This window comes from Ovis aries, chromosome 9, assembly GCF_016772045.2.
Source record: "Ovis aries strain OAR_USU_Benz2616 breed Rambouillet chromosome 9, ARS-UI_Ramb_v3.0, whole genome shotgun sequence".
In the NCBI taxonomy this organism is placed as follows: Eukaryota; Metazoa; Chordata; class Mammalia; order Artiodactyla; family Bovidae; genus Ovis; species Ovis aries.
This window is the reverse complement of record NC_056062.1, coordinates 59,538,713-59,552,432: the sequence shown is the minus strand read 5'-3', so window position 1 is coordinate 59,552,432 and position 13,720 is coordinate 59,538,713. Positions and strand designations below refer to the sequence as shown.

Below are 13,720 nucleotides of genomic sequence, written 5' to 3'. Positions count from 1 at the left end.
TTCAGCTTGTGCCACCACACTCATTCTTTCTTTGCCTCTAAGCCAAAGCCTTTCCCAACGTTAAGTAGATTTGCATCAGTGGCTGGATGTGTAATCTCACCCATCTCCCTGAAAAGCACTGGGTAACTATTATGGGTCAGTATTTTCACCTCATTAATATGCTGGTGAACTGTTTGCATGGTTCCTTGTGCAAACTGCACATTTCTTAATTACACTAATGTTTTCTTGGTACTAATTCTCCCACCTCTCCCAGTGAAAAAGATGACTGTACTCCCCAAATATAAAGTTTTCAGTTAGAACTGTCTACTTGGAGGTCATAATACCTTCTCCCATGCAGCGATATTTTAGAGATAAAAGTTCAAGGGGATCTGCAAATTCAAAATGGAAAGCAACCTGCACTGGCAAAGTTGATGAGTGAACCTGTCTCAGGTATGCTCGGCTATTTCTTGACCCAGGGGAGACTGACTCAGGGTGTTTTCCATGGAGTCTGAGCTTTTTGTAAATTTTGGGCACTCTGGGTGACCCACAGCAATGCTGTTAATAGGGTGAGGAGCAGCAGCTTTGAAATACTCACAACCAACACAATTTTGATTAAAGAAAGAACTCTGGTTTTTAATAGTTTTGATCATTAAAAAAGTTTAAACCTGCATAGCAATCATTTCAAAAATAATTATTTAATGTTCCATAATTAAACTGTACACAACCTAGTCTTGGGACACAGAAGCCAGTGAGGTGAAGCTGGAGCAGTCCTGTGCAGTCCTCCGAGTCAGGAGTAGAGTTTCCATTGGCCATTTTTTTTTTTCTGTCATTTTGTTCATCTTAGTTTATTTGGATGCTTGGCACAATCTGGCTCCGCTGCTGAGCGGACCTGCTCGCGGCAGAGAGACAGCTGACCCTGTCCTCCAGCCCTTCTCGCGGCCCCTCCCCAACTCGGCCGGGTTCCTCAAAGCCGCTCGATGTCTCGGTATTTCTTCCGCAGAATAGAGACCTGGTCTTTAAAGAGGACGGGGTCCAGCCTCATCTGAGAGTGGATCAGCGGCATGTAGCCAAACCAGCTGGCAAACGTATTCATGCAGCTCTGTCGCTGGGCAAAGTGGTCAGGGTCAGCCCAGCGGGAAGCCCGAGAGGTCTGTGGAAAGGGAGAGAAACAAGGAAGATGATGAGTTAAGTGCCAGGCGAGAGAGACACATGGTGGGAAACGAAGTTGGGCGCAGTGGGCATGTGTTAGGGCTCTGGGTCTGGCCTGGCCACCATAGCCGCCCCATCCATGTGGCTGGTGAAGACGCAAGCGCAGGTCCGGCTTTTCAGCCTCGCCAGATGCCTTCCCCAGACCTGTCACGTTCCCCAAAGTCCCAAACAAAGATCCACAGGCACTGACACAGTCTCTGGGCCAGGAAGGACCTACGAACTGAGCTTCAGCTGTTGTTGCTCAACAGAAAACTTCTTTTTGCACTTGCAGGTAAATACAATGACTCATAATGTGCGTATGCTTTCCAAAATAATTTTTTAAAGCCCTCCTGTGAACTTGGTTGATTCTGGGTAAGTAGAAAGATGGTTGCCACCTCTTCATTCTCCATGTTGACCTTGAGACTGGTTTAGATCATTTAAATGACTGACATTGACTTCAAAGAAAGCCATAAATGACCCCAGCGCTGAAATTTAAATGGACCAACACAGCATAATGTCTTCATCTTTGTATGAAACAAGGAAAAGGTGGGCTGTGAATTCACTAACATCAATAGGTGATTATTTAATTAATGATGCATATAACATGTTTGTATCCTCATACATTGTTGGAAAATACTTTCATAGGAAGGTACATTTTGCTGTGAGAATCACTCAGAGTCACTGTAAAATCACAAGTGTCACCATGCTTGAAAGTAACCACCGAAGGTAAACACAGATGTCAAGTTACCTTGGAGCAGCAAAGCAACAAACAAAACACTATTTGTAAAGTGTTTTCATGAGCTCATTTTAGCCTCGCAACAACCTGATCAAGTGATCTACCCACGTAATAACATTTCCACTCTACAGATGAGGAAGCAGTTTCAAGGAAGTTAGAATGGTTTGTTCAAGGCTAGAAAGGGGCAGAACTCAGGCTTCCTTCTTTTTTTTTTTTTTTTGATGTGGACCATTTCAAAAGTCTTTATTGATTTTGTTCCAATATTGTTTCCATTTTATCTTTCGGCTTTTGGCCACAGGGCATGTGGGATCTTTGTTCCCTGACCAGAGATTGAACCCATACCCGTTACATTGGAGGGTGAAGTCATAACCACTGGATTGGCAGGGACATCCCCAGGCTTCATTCTTTACCATTGGTACTAGAGGAGCTCTGCTTGGTAAGTCAGAGACAGTATCAGATTAAGCTGACCAGTTGAGTCCATATCAGAGTTGACAGTTCCAAGTGATAGTTGCTCAGTCATGTCCAACTCGATGCAACTGCAGCTTACCAACTGCAGCCCACCGGGCTCCGTCCATGGAATTCTCCAGGCAAGAACACTGGCATGGGTTGCCATTCCCTTCCAGGGGATCTGAGCCTGGATCTCCTGCATCGTAGACAGAGTCTTTACTGTCTGAGCCACCAGGGAAGCCCTAGGGAGCTCCATTTTGCTCCTATTATTTGGGATGAGCTTGTAGATTATTTCTGAATGACCTGCTCATCTTCAAAAGGCCAGACCCCCTATATTCCAGCAAGCACTCACATTTGTGAATGGAAACACTGTTGAGATCCTAAGCTCATTCTTATTCTCTTACAAATGAAAGAAAAAAAAAAAAAAGAGTCCACTACAAAGTAGTGTATATGTTAATCTCAAACTCCTAATTTATCTTTCCTCCCCCACCACTATCCCTTCTGGTAATCAGAAGTTTGTTTCTGTTTTGTAAATAAGTTCATTTGTATCTTTTTTTTTTTTTTCCAGCTTCCACTTATGAGAGATATCATATGATATCTGCCCTTCTCTGTCTGACTTACTTCACTTAGTAAGATTATCTCTAGGTCCATCTACGTTGCTGCAAATGGCATTATTTCATTTGTTCCCATGACTGAATAATATTCCACCATAAAAAGAATCTTCTTTATCCATTCATTTGTGGATGGACATGTAGCTTGCTTCCACATCTTGGCAATTGTAAACAGTGCTGCTATGAACACTGGGGTACATATGTATTTTCAAATTAGAGTTTTCTCTGGGTATATGCCCAGGAATGGGATTGCTGGATCATATGGTAACTCTATTTCTAGTTTTCTTAAGGAAACTCCATACTTTTTTCCATAGTGGCTGCACCAATTTAGAGAGCTGTTATATTCTTGACATAAAGATACCCTTGACTTTCATCTTCCCAATTATGTGCCAACCATATGCTGCCTCAGGGCTTTTGGAAGTGGTTTATTGGTATTTCCTCGTTATGCTTCCTACAAGAAAAGCGTGTCCTCATGACTACAGACCAAGCTACCAGTGAGCAAAGCAGAGGAGGAGGGCTCTCCTTCTCTTACCTGCCCCATCATTGTCTCCTTATACTGCTTCTTTTGGGTCACTTTGATTGGAGGCAGTTTTGTCACAGCAGACACCAGGAAATTCATGAGTATGTCCTCACAGTTGGCCAATTGGTCCACCATGTTCTTCAGGCTGGCTGGCAGGTAATGGGTGTAAAGGTAGTGATAATATCTGTAAAAACCAAAGACAGGTATCAGCAGGGGCCATCACTGTATAATATCAGGTGGTCTTCTTTGACAGAAAACAGACACCCATTCTTTGAATCCCTAAACACATCATGGATAATGATGATGACAACAATGATCATTTATATGGTACTTACTGTACACCAGGTAATGTTCTAAAGTGCCTACTAAGAAATTCCTCACTTAATCCTTATAAGGAACCTATGATGTAGGTACTATTATTACCCCTGTTCTACAGACAAGGAAACAAGGTGCAGAGATACCCACAGATGCAGATATTGTCTGCTCAGCCTAGCTTTAAACTCTGGCGGGTTGGTTAGATGTAAAATAAGTTACTTACACATATCATTACAAGCTGCTTTACATTTTAATTATTGGTTTAATCAGAGCTGTATTCAATACCATCCCGTAACTCAATATAACCAATTATATTGGTTCCAGCAATATAATCATTTCATTTTGGGGGCCTCTAAGCCATGTATTTCATCACTTCTTAGAGCTATTAATCTGGTGGTCAGTCATTATGGAGAAAATACAATTAATTTGAATTATTTCTCACCCTACTATTTTTTTTTTTTTGGAGAGGTATATACAGCACCTCTCCAAAAAAAAAATAGTAGGGTGAGAAATAAGGAGATCCAGCCAGTCCATTCTGAAGGAGATCAACCCTGGGATTTCTTTGGAGGGAATGATGCTGAAGCTGAAACTCCAGTACTTTGGCCACCTCATGTAAAGAGTTGACTCATTGGAAAAGACTCTGATGCTGGGAGGGATTGGGGGCAGTAGGAGAAGGGGACGACCAAGGATGGGATGGCTGGATGGGATCACGGACTCGATGGACATGAGTCTGAGTGAACTCCGGGAGATGGTGATGGACAGGGAGGCCTGGCGTGCTGCGATTCATGGGGTCGCAAAGAGTCAGACACGACTGAGCGACTGAACTGAACTAAACTGAATATACAGCACATATTGCTCAAAAGTAATGGTGCTAGTGGTAAAGAACCCACCTGCCAGTGCAGGAGATGAGACACAGGTTAGATCCCTGGGTCGGGAAAATTCCCTGGAGAAGAAAATGGCAACCCACTCTAGTATTCTTGCCTAGAGAGAGTCCCATGGACAAAGGAGCCTGGTGGGCTACAGTCCATAGAGTAGCAAAGAGTTGAACACAACTGAAGTGATTTAGCACGCACACATGCATATACAGCACAGACTTCGAGGAAAAATCACTTGACCAAATCAGATTCACCAAGTGGTGGCAGCGGGAAGAAAGAGGTGGAATCTTGCAATCAAGCTTCAGTTACCCCAAATGCTTATACCTTGTGCATTTCCAATTCCATCCCCGAGATGACAGGATTCTCTCTTTTTTTTTTTTTTAACTAAAAAAGACTAGGGTGAGATTGGTATGTTCACCTTACCAAGGAGTCAGGATTTCAAGAATGACTCAGTCAGGAACATTAGCCTTCTACACTCACGAATTTGGCCATCTTACCTGAGTCCCCTGGCTTTAAAGACCAGATCCAGGCAAACAGCTCCAAAATGTTTATTTCCATCCCTGACCTTTTTCAAACACTCTCTTCAATGTCCTCGTGTGCCCAAGACTGAGCTCCTCTATTTTCCCTAATACCTGTTCCATCTACTCTCTTCCCCACCTCTACTGATGGCTTACTCTATCCTTTTAGTTCTTCAGGTCAAAAAACCTGAGTCATCAAACTCTATATCCCGTCTGTCAGTACATGATGCTGGAGCATCTTCAAAATACACCCACAATCTGGTCACTACTTCCCACCTCTGCTCCTCACTTCGTAATCCAGGCTCCACCATCTCTTATCTAGATAAGGTCAGTCACCCTCTAATAGGCTTCCCTGCACTTCCCCTGGTCCTCTTGTACTCTGTCCTCATCACAGCCTTCACAGTGGATGCCTAAAGCATAAGACAGACTGCTCTCCTCACACCCCTCCACTGGCTCCCATGTTACCTAGAAGAAAGTCAAGTCCTCAAAATGGACAGTAGGGTCTGGCATCTGGCCTCCCATGGGATCTCGCTCACTTGCTTGCCCCTCACTCTACTCGGGTCACACGGATCTTCTGGACATTCCTCCAGCATCCTGCCTCAGGGCATCTATTCCAGCTGCTCCCTACACCAGAGCACCCTTCCAACAGGTATTCTCCTGCCTAACTTCCTTTCCTCCTCTCAAGTCTCCTCTCAAATCTCACCCGCTTAAGGAGGATCACCCTACAGCCTCCAACCAGCCCCTTTTCCACCTTTGGTACTCCTCATCCTTTATGCCGGAGAAGGCAATGGCAACTCACTCCAGTACTCTTGCCTAGAAAATCCCGTGGACAGAGGAACCTGGTAGGCTGCAGTCCATGGGGTCGCTAAGAGTCAGACAACTTCACTTTTACTTTTCACTTCCATGCATTGGAAAAGGAAATGGCAACCCACTCCAGTGTTCTTCCCTGGAGAATCCCAGGGACGGGGGAGCCTGTGGGCTGCCGTCTATGGGGTCACACAGAGTCATACACGACTGAAGTGACTTAGCAGCAGCAGCATCCTTTATGCTGCTCTGGTTGACTTTTTGCTATATAACTTATGTCCTAACATATTATAGAATTATTGGGTATACTGTGTCTCCCCTTGCTAGATTCAAGACCTGTGTCTTTTTTCTATTTTATTCAGTAGTAAATCCCAAGCACCTACAAGTCATGTCCGACTAGTTGCTCAGTCATGTCCAACTCTTTGCAACTCTATGGACTATAGCCGGCCAGGCTCCACTGTCCAGGGGATTCTCTAGGCAAGAATACTGGAGTGGGTTGCCATGCCCTTTTCCAGGGGATCTTCCTGACCCAGGGATCAAACCTGGGATCTCCTACATTGCAGGTGGATTCTTTACAGTCTGAGCCATCAGGGAAGCCCAAGAACAATGCTGGGTGGTACTCCATGAAGTATTTACTTTGTTGGTTCTTCTATAAATTCAGTCCCTCAACACACCCTGAGGATGTCTCCACATCTCAGGCTTACTGAAGATGCAAATCTACCATCACTTCTAATGATGCACTAACCCAAGAGGTTTTACTGGTTTCAAAGACACATGTTAACCACATCAACAAAACTCAAACAGGGATGCAGACTAATTTTCACTTAGGTTGTTAACAAGACTTGGCCCAAGTTCCAACTTAGGCCGCAGCCAGAAAGTCATATAGGGAACAGTGTACAATGATGTCCAGGCTCCTCACTTGTGGTAAAGAGCAGCTCCCGTCAACACCATGGAGTAGTCGTTCGTCCACTTGGACGTGTAGCCCCACCGCTCCTTAGAGTTGTCCCAGAAATGGCTGCGTGCGGGGTACCCCACAATCCTCTCGGGGAAGCTCTGCCACACGGTGAAGGCAAAATCCACCTGCAGGCAGAACACAAGCCAAACAAGCAATCAACAGTGTTAACAAATGTCAACAAAACATTACCTTCCCCCTGCTAATTCGTAATGCGAAATCCTGGGACTGTTGGGAAACATTAATTCCATGTATTCATCAGCAAATTAAACTGACTGCTTGACATTTTGCCCCATAATTATGCACATTTTTAATGTTTTCTGTTAAAGAAACTTCAGATTAGTGTGGAAATGAAAGGAGGAAAAAACCAAAACAAAACACTGGCGATATGTCCTGTAGAAATCCAGTCTGTTCAAGCTTAAAAAAAAAAAAAAAAATCAGTTGCTTCTCCCACATCCACTGCCCCACAAAGGACATGTGACCATTCATGGGTGGGAGGAACAAACGCATCTGTTTTATAAACAGGAGCAGATTTTCTATATACATCTAGCATATGAATATGTAGCATGTAACATTACCAGCACGCAGCAAAGCCATAGTCACTAAAATCAAGGCATCCACTTAAAAGCCAGAGAAAAGATGTTTAAAAAGCACACAAGTTCTAACAGGAATTAGAGCAGGTATCATCAAGAGCAGAAATTCAGGCCTCTCAGGTGTGAAGATGCTCAATGCAAGGGAAATTTAGAAACGTACCCACAGTGAAAAATCACAGTGAAAAAGCAGTAATTGGGGACAAGGCCAAATAAAGCCATGGGATATTTTTAAAGGAAATGCAGTGAAATGAGTTCCTAGTGTTCAAAATTACCCAAAGCAGGTACTTCTGAACCTGCTACAAATATTTGTAGTTAGCAAATGAACAGTTGGTTTTCAAATGTGTCCGCTGTTTCTGACTTTCCATGATTATTTGGTGAATAATAAAACAATACAGAGAAAGATTTTTTAAAAAAGTAACAGAAATGCTCATAATTGTGTAATGCTTATAATACGACAGGTACTTACATATTTTAACTCATTTAATCCTCACGATAACCCTGAGAAGTAGGTAATTTTATAGTTTCCAGTTTACAGAGGGGGGGAAGCTAAGGATATGGAAGTTCGAGTATTTTTCTGAGTTAGTAAGTGGCAGAGTCAAGATGTGAACTCAAGCCATCTGGCTTCAGATTCAGTGTACACCGTTATCATAGCCTCACTTTTAGCTCTGTTGCTACAGTGTGGGAAACAATTTATCTTATACAGGTTACACGTCCATCAACAACCTTTTCCCTATAAGTAAAGCAAATGGAAATTTCATATACTCCAAATATATTTCAAGCCTTGGCATTGTGATGGTGGCTGAGTGATGCTGGCAAGCCCAATTTCTGACCTCCCAGGGGTTTAAAAGCAGAGAAGATGGGAATTCCCTGGCAGTCCAGTGGTTAAGGTTCTTGTGCTTTCATTGCTGAGGGTGAGGGTTCAATCTCTGGTCAGGGAACTAAGATACCACAAGCTACATAGTGCAGCCAAAAAAAAAAAAAAAAAAAAAGGAAGGCAGAGCAAATAATTGTTCACAACAGCCCTAAAGTGGAAACAACCCAAATGCCATCAACTCATGAATAAATACGCCAAATATGGTATATCCACTTGGTGGAATATTACTCAGCGCTAAAGAGGAATGCAATGCTGATGCGTGCCACATGGATGGACCTTGCAAACATTATGCTGAGTGCGAGAAGCCACATATAAAGGCCCCATATTGTGTGGTTCCATTTACATCAAGGGTCCAGGGAAAGCAAATCCCCAGAGACAGAAAACAGATTGGTGGCGCCAGTGGAGAGGGAGTGACGGATTAATGGCCACGGGGTGTTGAGTGACGGATTAATGGCCACGGGGTGTCCCTTTTATAATGAAAATGTTTCAGGATGAGGTGGAGGTAATAAGTGTATAACACTGGGAAGGTACTAAATACCACTTGAAGATGGTTGATTTCATGCTTTGTGAATTTTACCCCAATTACAAGACAAAGCGAATACGCCTAAAGATGAGTATTTCCCAAGCTTTCACCATATTCATTACCACTGTCGCTTCTTTTGCCACATTCCCATCATAATATACATTTAATGACTTAGCTAATATTTTTCTTTAAACTGCCTATATTTCTTTTTTGTTTCTTTGTTTTTAAGCACCATTCTAGGTAAACAGGTCAGTGAAATCCTAGGTTTAGGAAACACCGGTCTGAGTGATCTGCAAGGGTCCTTTTTTCTCGGAATTCTTGGGACTTAGTTAGAAGATACAATTTTTGTAAACAGCCATGAATTTAAAACTTTATGAAGAATTTAGTCTGGTGCCGTAACTCAAGATACGAACACCTTAACAATACAGCTTGTGCGTGCATGCTCAGTAGCTTCAGTCATGTCTGACTCTCTGCAACCCTATCTATGGTTGGTAGCCTACCAGGCTCCTCTGTCCGTGGGTTCTCCAGGCAAGAACACTGGAGTGGGTTGCCATGCCCTCCTCCAGGGAAATCTTCCCAACCCAGAGATTGAACCTGTGTCTCTGCGTCTTCTGCATTGCAGGCAGCTTTTTACCACTGAATCACCGGGGAAGCCACGGAGGTTCAGCAAGGGGTTGGGATATACATTAAGAAAGTATGGTGGGGTGAGGGGCACCTCAAAGTTAAAATACAGCAGGTGGGTGGACAGTATTTGTCAGAAAATAGGAAGCAGGTCGTGAAAACCTGAGCATTGTCCCTGGCATTCACGACTAATGCTGCCAACTGGTGGGACAGTGCATTATGCGGTCCATTGGCAAAGAAACAGCCCGACTATCAGCACTCTTTGGGGTTTTCCATTATCCTTTGAAAGGGAGACGCAGACACTGGCAACTACTATAGAACCCGATGGGGTGTTTTCATCACATGAATTCCTTCCTGTCTCAAAGCCGTTTCAAGTCATTTCAAAGCAACTCAAAAGTAAATTCCGATAAAACTATGATGCTTGTGATAGTTCTCTTTTCAGGCTGCTCATTAGCACATCAAAGGAGGCAAAGGTCAGCTTATGGCCTCTTCTCTTAAAAACCAACATCTGTTTTCTTTTGAGAGTGTGCAGCAATCCAGATAAATGTAAATAACTAGAAAACCAACTCTGTCTAATACCCTTTATAGGACGCTATTTAAAAATCTATCCTTAATACCACAGAGAGGCATTTAAACAAGCTAAGGATCCTTAGAGAGGAAATAAAACGAACCAACATCTATTCACCTAAAAGAGAAAACAGAAATCTTTGTCCTCCACCATGCTGGGCAATAAACTAGAGGGCCAGCCTCTTAAATTTACATCTCGTATTCAAGCCAAGCTGACTTCTCATTGCTCCACTTACAACACATGTTCTTCCTGGCGTGCGCTGAGAGGCTGGAACTGCTGTTCTTTGAAAAGATATCAACCAGCACGTGGATCCATCACAACAGCTGGAAGTTATTTCACCATGGGACAGGGGGAAACAAATCCTAGTGTGAGATCTATGGCCTCGTGCCCAGGGGAGGACATGAGGCGAATTGATACTTCTGGTCCTGGGGTAACGATTTAGGTGTGTGCCGTGGTCTTGACTATCTGTTCCACCATGACAGTGTGCCGCCTTTCCTCTGTCCACTAGCCAAGATCCACTCTCCATCCTTCTTGCCACGCCCTATGCCTGAGACAATGGGACTCTATGGACTGCACAGCATGGGCTTCCTTGCTCGCTGCTTCAGTTAGGTCAATGGTAGTCGTTGGCAGGAAAATAAGGCAGTACTTCTCCCCTGCTCTCCCCGCAAGCCCTGGCTTTGGCACCAGACTCCTGGTAGGTGCCACATCCCTCCACGATCATAGTTCTTACAGGACGACAGCCTGTTCTCCATTCCTCCTTTCAGGGACTGCTGTTGTTTTTGTTTAGTTGCTAAGTCATGTTCAACTCTTTTGCAATCCTATGAACTCTAGTCCTCCAGGCTCCCCTGTCCATGGGATCTTCCAGGCAAGAATACTGGAGTGGGTGGCCACTTCTTAGTCCAGGAGACCTTCCTGACCCAGGGATTGAACCCACGTCTCCTGCGTTGGCGGGTGGATTCTTTACCACTGTGCCACCAGGGAAGTAGTTCTCAGGGACTCTGGAAACACTATTCCCTTCCTTCTCTCCTTCAGGCATAGTAGTGGGAGCTATTTCCTGCCCTCACCACTCCCCAGCTGCCTCTCCATCAGCTCCTATGGGGTCCTTTAACTCCATACCATAGTCATCCTCTGTCCCTTTGTTTGAATCACTTGATTTGAATTCTGTTTGCTGCCAGGACTCTGCCGGCTCTAGGCAGGATCTGTGTAATCAAAGTACCTGGCACAGGGACCAGAACAAAGCCAGCCCTCCATAAATACTTGTTGAATGAATGTGCACCGGGGGTGCCAGCTTCCTTTGCAGGAAGCAGCAGAAAAATGCAAGCTGGAGTGTCCCGTTCCCTGCATGTGATCGCCGTCATTCCCTTTGAACACGAAGCATCTTTTCCCCCTGCTCTCCCCCCGGCCCATCTTTCTCCTGCAGCCTCACACGTGACACAGTTGGCTGTGTGTTCACACTTTAATCCTTGAAGCACGCATCTCCCCAACTCATTCACCAAGTATTTACAGGGCTTGCGCTGCATAGAAAGGATCTGACCCAGGGCATGAGTCCCAGGGGGGTGATTTTGGTTGCCCTTCCACAGAACATCTGCTCGACTCCATTGGATGGAAACTGGGAAACATCCATGGAATCTGAGGAGCAGCAGAAACCAATAGCCCAGGTGAACATGAGTCTTGGGTATGGGGGCAGCAGGCCGTTAGAATCAGACTGGCGCCCAGGAAAATGTCTGCTGCTAACTGTTGAAGTTTTCATTAAGAAGATACTATATGAACAAAATTATTCCTATGAATAAAAAGGAATAAAAGAAGGGGAAGGGGGTGAGTAGCTAAGTCTCCATGCTTTTTTAGCAGCTACCTACCCTGAATGATGTATTTCCAACCTGCTACACTTTTGTGTAAATGTCTTTGGTCTCTCTTCAGTTTTAAGTGAGGTTTCAGAGATCAATACTCATTCGAGTTGTAAAAATTGGTTTTCTATCATATCTATCTTTCACCTTCTCTCTCTCCCCCTCACATGTGGCTCTGTGCAATCTTATTTTTGGCACAAATACGTGAGCATCTGAAAAGGCAGGGATCTCCATCTCAGCCTTCAAGTGAAACTGTTTGCTCTTGCGTGGGTAAAAGAAAACGCGCATTTCCAACCAAGCCAGAAAAGCTGCCTTTAGAACCCAGAAATAGTGTTCTCCAACAGAGGCCACGCACACCCGCATGGCAGTAGGAGGATCGCGAAAGATGGGGGCTCTGGATCGTGTGGTTTCAAGAAAATACCAAACAGGTGCCCCCGCCCACCTCCTCTGGGTCCCTCTGCACACCTGCCCACACCTGCGCCGTTTAAAAACAAATCCCAAAACAGGAGGGCAGACAGGAGGGTGAGGTGAGGCACAGCCTGGCAAGTGAGGAGCCAATTAGCAGAGGAAACAAGGAGAAAAGGCCGTCATCGAGGTTGATTCAAACCCACTCTGCAGGAAGTTCTGAAAAATGTTTGGGGCTTGGCCAAGGCAAGGGCAGAGGAGGTGCTGGCACCCTGGGGTTTGAGGTGACTGCCTGTAGGGCCCGCCACACCTCCTGAGAGGCTGCTTACCTCCGTGGTTGAAAGCACGGTGTCCTCGTCAAGGCTGAGCACAGCGTCTGTGATGATGTTGTCATAGGGCAGGAAGCGGCTGCTCATCACCTGGGAGGTGGAGGTGGGGGAGGGGGGCAGGCAGGAGGGAAGGAATCAGGAAAAGAGATATAAATGGAGAGTCTTGTTTTGGGGAGAATTTCCCCCCGCATCCTCACCTTCAGAAAGGATGCTCAACCACCATGTCACCCCTCAACATAAAAGCCTTCCATTTCCCATCAGTGCAGATTCACTGGTTCCACCATTACTGGGCACCTACTGTGTACAGACACCTTGTCAGTCAAAGGGAGGCCAGAGGTAAGTAAGATACACCCTCTGTCTTGGAGGAGTTCACAGTCTGCAGGGAGACCAAGATGCAGATCATCAGTCTTGGCCTGCTGTGAGAAATCCCAGGAAATCAGAAGATGCAGTAACCAGCTGCTTGGAAAAGCAATGAAGACCTTGGAAAAGTGACCCTAATAGCCAGGAATCCACCGAGTGTAAACAGAAATGAGGGCTCAGTAGAGGCAAAGGCAGAGAGTGGAGAGCCGGCGCTCTGAGGCCAGGAATGAGTGGATGGGGGGAGCAGTGATTTCAAGCATGGGACACACACCACTTGATGGCTGCCAGGTCATTTTAGGAGGTGCAGAGACAAATTTTTAAAATTTTCTAGTCTTCGTTTTAGCTCAGAGAAGCAAAAATATGTACACATATATATTAATAGCTATAGCAATAAGGAGTAGTAGTAGAGTTACTTAAAGATAATTTCATTAAATTGAAAAGTAAGCTGATTTAAAGAAAAATATTAAATAAACAATAGAACATGTGGTCTATGTATTAAGGAAAACTGTAGAGCTAGTATATGAATAAGATTTGGGGAGCTCCAGGATAAGGCATGGCGAGGTGAGTATATGTGTGTTTCTACACGCGTATGTGTGTGCCTGTGTGTGTGGTGAGGATCTGGGGGATCAGTTGGAAGACTGAGACCAAAGAGACTACC

At 44.7% G+C, this 13,720-nt stretch overlaps 1 protein-coding gene across 1 annotated transcript in view; it reads right to left on the bottom strand.

The window, feature by feature from the left end:
• Positions 1-585: 585 nt before the first annotated feature.
• EXT1 (exostosin glycosyltransferase 1) overlaps positions 586-13,720 on the bottom strand; it is a 317,674-nt gene continuing 304,539 nt past the window's right edge. The window contains exons 8-11 of the mRNA XM_004011769.5: positions 12,703-12,792; positions 6,913-7,073; positions 3,494-3,665; positions 586-1,129 (exon numbers count right to left, since the gene is read on the bottom strand). Coding sequence (XP_004011818.1) covers positions 944-1,129; positions 3,494-3,665; positions 6,913-7,073; positions 12,703-12,792 — 609 coding nt within the window. The 3' untranslated portion in view covers positions 586-943. The remainder of the gene's footprint in view (positions 1,130-3,493; positions 3,666-6,912; positions 7,074-12,702; positions 12,793-13,720) is intronic.